At 42.5% G+C, this 5,059-nt stretch overlaps 1 protein-coding gene across 1 annotated transcript in view; it reads right to left on the bottom strand.

Moving 5' to 3' along the window:
* The window catches only part of EIF3M (eukaryotic translation initiation factor 3, subunit M), a gene marked incomplete at its 5' end in the record, with an annotated part of 14,453 nt that extends 10,775 nt beyond the window's left edge, over window positions 1-3,678 (bottom strand). The window contains 4 exons of the mRNA XM_008937382.1: window positions 980-1,074; window positions 1,595-1,718; window positions 2,105-2,243; window positions 3,546-3,678. Of these exons, the coding sequence (XP_008935630.1) occupies window positions 980-1,074; window positions 1,595-1,718; window positions 2,105-2,243; window positions 3,546-3,678 (491 nt within the window). The remainder of the gene's footprint in view (window positions 1-979; window positions 1,075-1,594; window positions 1,719-2,104; window positions 2,244-3,545) is intronic.
* Between the last annotated feature and the right edge of the window lie 1,381 nt (window positions 3,679-5,059).

Genomic DNA, 5,059 nt, shown 5'->3' on the forward strand with positions numbered 1-5,059 from the left:
GGCGCTGGGGAGGACAGGACAGGAAAGGAATAGGGGTACAGGACAGGACTGCCTCCTCCTGCAGCAGCACAAGGCTGGGCAAATGCAGAAAACGCAAGTGCAGTTCTGCCACCAGTGTAAAGGTCCTGATGCTGCCTCACTATGAAAATTAAAAATAAATAAACAGACATTTAGAATTAACTCGGAAAACAGAGTGAAAGGGAACGGCAGGGGGAAGCAACACACCCCTCCCACACACATACCAAACTACAGCAGGAGCAGTTTGGATAGGTTGAAACTGCTGTGGAAGTACATCCTGAAACTACTCCTGGATACCAGCCCAACTCTATAGCCCTGGCCAATGCAGCCAATACACCATACCCCATCTCTAAGATAAACTGATGACAGCTCTCAGTTAAGACTCACATTAATCTGCAGGCACGATACACACAGGATTACTTTACATGCCAAGAAGACACTGGTCTGCCAAGTTTGTTAGATCAAAGATGCTTCTTGTGATCCAGGATAATAACTTAAAATGGCCAGGCAGGTATTCTGTGGACATTAATTTCTATGACTAGTGGAAAGCTCTGTCCTAAAGGTAATGTTTACATAAAAAGACCGATTCTGTTAACTGTGATTGATAAGCCTCCCAACATCATTAAGTAAGAGATAGCACTACCATGCACTAAAAATGTCCAAAGTGCAATTAAATAATAAACTTCACATAATGCTACAATGCTCAAAGGTTAGTATTTATAGAAAGGAAAAGTTTTATATTAGGAGTCTTTGGTTTGCAGCTAATACTTTTATATTCTTGGAAACACAGGTTTAATGTAAGAATGCTTAGAAACCTAAGAAAAAACTCAGGTGTATTTGAGTTATCAGTACAGATTAGTTTTAAAAGCACTCAAAGAAATGCTTTCTTCCCTGGAGATCACTTAAAATATATATGAAATTTAAAATAGAGTTACTAGCATCTATTACTTGTCCTTCATACCTTTTTTTGCAGTCCACTAGGACATCATACAGCAGTCTCAGGAGAGTGTGCTTTTTCTCTGTGCCGAGATTCCAGTCGGAAATCCATTTTCGGACCTAGGTAGAGCACAAGTGAAAAAGAAGCACTGGGGAAAAGACTAAGACAAAACTGAAAATATTTCTCATTTTCTGTCAAGCAGAAAAGGATAGAAAAGATCTTGCCCAGACATTTGGGTCCTCCAACTCTCAAGCTCCCCAGAAGTTTTCCCATAAGAAGCCAAAAGTCTGCTCTCCACGTTACTTCTAAAATAAGGACGAGTGATTCTAACATACTCTGATTTCACAGCAAGGTACAAGAACTTGATAGCTCACTCCTGATCAGAGCCTCTCGCTGTCATTACTATCACAGGAATCGGACACATCTAACTACATGCAGCATCAGAAACCAAAAATAAACAGCAACTTGATTTAGATTCGGTAGACAGACCTTTAAAAGATAAGAAGTTCTGTATTATGTGTTCATTTCACTTGGCTCTGGCAATTTATACGAGATGGTCTGCATAGGCTGTGAGTAATATTTAGTGAGATGCAACGTGGTGAACACACAGGCCGTAACTGGGAGCTCTCCATTAACTACCTGATCTAGTTCAGTTGGAATGTACTGGATGGCGCCGCACGACGAGGCCACTTTAAGGAGGCTGCAGTACACGGTGTATCTCACAGGGGTGTTCTTATCCATGCCATGGAAGAGATTGCTCAGCCTAAATCACAAACAACGAACAGCCAAGTTAAAGAGGTTGCAAAAAACATAAATGCACAGCGATGTTTCTATTACGAAGTGTGCTAGCACACACAAAGCACCTGGTGCCACTTCACATCCATGAGTAATTGTAACAGCTTCCAGTTTTCTACATGTTTGCAGCAAAGAAGCTGAAAACTGTGCTTTAGTTTTGATTTTGTCATACCCAAGAAAAAAGTATATTGTCACTTCTGTTTTATGACAGGAAAAAAAGAAGGTAAAAAAAGAGTGCTTCCTGCAACAGAGGAACATACCTCCACAGACAGACCACATTTCGATTTACAGACATATGAGATCATACACAGAATTGCTTTGTAATTGTCTCAATTTCTTCTGCACAGTACTTACAGCTGCAATCTCAGAGATGGGCGCTCTCCTTCCCGAAACTTTACTAATTTCTCACACAGGTTTTCAATCAGTCCTTCTTGTTTGTCAGGTTCCAGGATAAGAAGCAAAGAGACTACACTGTTCATCACGCTCTCAACATCTGTACAAAACCAAACAAGCAGCTGTTTAAAACTGTGAGCAGTAACCATCAGTACCTGTTTACTGCTGGGGAGTTACATCTGCTACAAATTATTATTTTGCATCAGCAAGAACTGTAGAACAAAGAAAACACCAAGATAACCCATCTGGGTATTCATCAGAACATACCAGAGACTGGGCTCCTGTGGTCTTTCACAAGCTCACCTCCATGTAAAGCAAGAATTACCACTCTAAGGTCAAACCAGAATTTGGTATTTGACTTCACACTTGCTTTGAATCCTCTGTTAACACATACGAGAAGTCAGAGGAAATTCAAGTTTCGGTCTTAAAAAACCAGCACATGCAGGTACAGGAAAACATCTCACCAGGAGCACACAGGATACCCAAATCTGAAAGAAAATGCCCGCAGGAACAAGCTACATTCAAAAGCCCCTCCAGCTCCTGTCTGCAGTGTGGTGCTTCATCCTTTCTGAGCAGCACCAGCCAGGTTTTGTGCTTTTCACAGTCTGCCCAAATACTAGTTACACAAAGACTAAGAACAAAATTCATTATATATGGAAAATATTATTTATTCCCTAAAATGACACTTGAACATCAAACAGCAGAGCCATAAGCTTCTCCAGTATTTCAGACTTATCTGCCTACAGTAAAAGGCAATAGAAAAAGTAATCTCAAGTACCCCTTAGATGAACCACGCACGCCTTCAAAGAATACAAATTATTCATATTAGCAATGGACTTTTACATGTAAAAGTTCTAACTGGAATTTGTATATTGGTACAGAGCACAGAAGGAACAGGAAGATTATCTAAGGCTACCACAGCACTACTGCTGTCATTAAAACACATCGGTGCGGTTTCTAAGGACCTGCAGCCCTAACACAAAAAGTTACTGACTACTGAAAATCTTTGTGTTTTCAGACAATAATCAACTAATGCTTAGGCCTTAAAACTTCTCCTTACAGATATCTAGTCACAGTTTTTGTTGTTACTTGATTTTTGATCTGTAGCATCACACCCATCGACAGTATTCTTATTTTTAAACATATTTGATATAAGGGCATAAAGAGTTGTACAACAAGCACAGTCCAGCTTGATTTCTGACTTCTTCAAAGAGCACTGGATGTCTGGAGAAGGAGGAGGGGCAGAGTAATGCAAATTTTACACAGCAATGATGGCTATAAGTACTTCCAGGGTTGTAGAGATGCAGGTGTTAACCTGACAGCCATGCAGCACAGCTCTAAATCCTGCCAGCTGTTGACAGTGACATGTTTAGCAAAACCAACAAGACTTAAAGATGCAAACCTTTGTCATCCTCTTTCAGGCACACGTCACAAACGTCAATGATTTGCGCCAAGTCCACGTGAAGTCCACCTTCAGCATTTTCTTCAGAGATGTCTGCTCCTTTGGATTTCAGGTAAGCTCGAAGTTCTGCAGCCTTAAAAAAAAACCAAAACAAACCCACAGTTGTTTTGTGTACAGCAAAGTCAAAGTAATTACATTTCTTACAGATTTTGTTCTGTAGCTACTCCTCTGCCCTCACCACTCACTCTCCCTTCCCCTCACTTCTCCCCTTCCACACACAAACCAGGGGCCAGCTCCTTCCGAGACGCTGCACGTGCTGTGCCTGGTTTGCCAGTGCCTGAACACATCACACACCTCTTCAGCTCTGGCACAGTATGAGTGTGTCACTTACAACTGGTTCGAGGACAGCAGACCTACTAAGTTTTTGTGACAAAGAATCTTTCTTCTTATTAGTTTTCTTTAACTCCCTTTGAAAACTTCAAGTGAACAATGAAACCATTTAGTTTTTTCCTCGCCAGCAAAGAAAAAGGATATACACAAAACCACTGTAGAGAAGGCAGAAGAGTCTCCACACAAGTTAAAGACATCTGTGCTGCTAGGACCTGTATTGCCTTGTTAGGATTTAAACCTACACTAAGGAACTCCCTTTCCCCCAGCGACAGGCCTGTGTATTAACTTCACAGCCCATGGGTTCAGCAACAGACCCATAACTCTTCAGAAACAATCTGTGTGAAGCTGTACAAATTTTGTCCTGGGAACTCTGACCAGGATGCTACGGTGACACCAGGTGTAATTTTCATTCAGTTCAGCATCAGACTGTTCTGGTACTGTAAGGCACAGCTCAGTGCTGTGGGAGCCTGTGCTGTACTGAAGATGTTTCAGACTAACTACTCAATAGGGTTTACTAGATGTCATGGCAAGTGAAAGCTGGACTTAAGGCTTTTGTAGTTCACAGAACCATAAAAAAAAAAAAAAAAAAAAGGTTGGAAAGGACATCAGCTCCAATTTTTCTTGGCAAAAACATGGTCTAGACAAGATGGCCCAGAATCCAGTCCTGCCAAATCTTACAAGTGTCCGATGCTGGGGACTTCACCATTTCCCTGGCAGGATTGTTCCAGTGGCTGATTGCACTTGTTGCAAAAATTCTCCCTCTTGTGCCTGATCAGAACCTCCCCAGGAGTAACTGTACCTATTACCCCACATCTCCTTGTAAAAAGGGAGTGTCCATCTGCTCCATAGCCACAACGTGTACACGTTTCTGTAGGCTTCCCACTGTGCGTACACACACACAGACACACACACCCCATGCCATTTAAGGGACACCGAGAACAGCAAGCCCTAAAGTTCAAAGGCAAACCAAGAAGCAGCTCAAAGACACAAGTCCCAGTCCCCACGTCTGTCGCATCGAAGCCGACACGCGGAAGGGACGCTCCAGCCCCCACCTCAGCTACACCCTTCCTGGCCCGCGGTGCCGCTGCGGAGCGACACGGCGCAGGGCAGGCGAGGCGAGGCGA

Source organism: Merops nubicus, unplaced genomic scaffold (assembly GCF_000691845.1).
Source record: "Merops nubicus isolate BGI_N331 unplaced genomic scaffold, ASM69184v1 scaffold2813, whole genome shotgun sequence".
Lineage (NCBI taxonomy): Eukaryota > Metazoa > Chordata > Aves > Coraciiformes > Meropidae > Merops > Merops nubicus.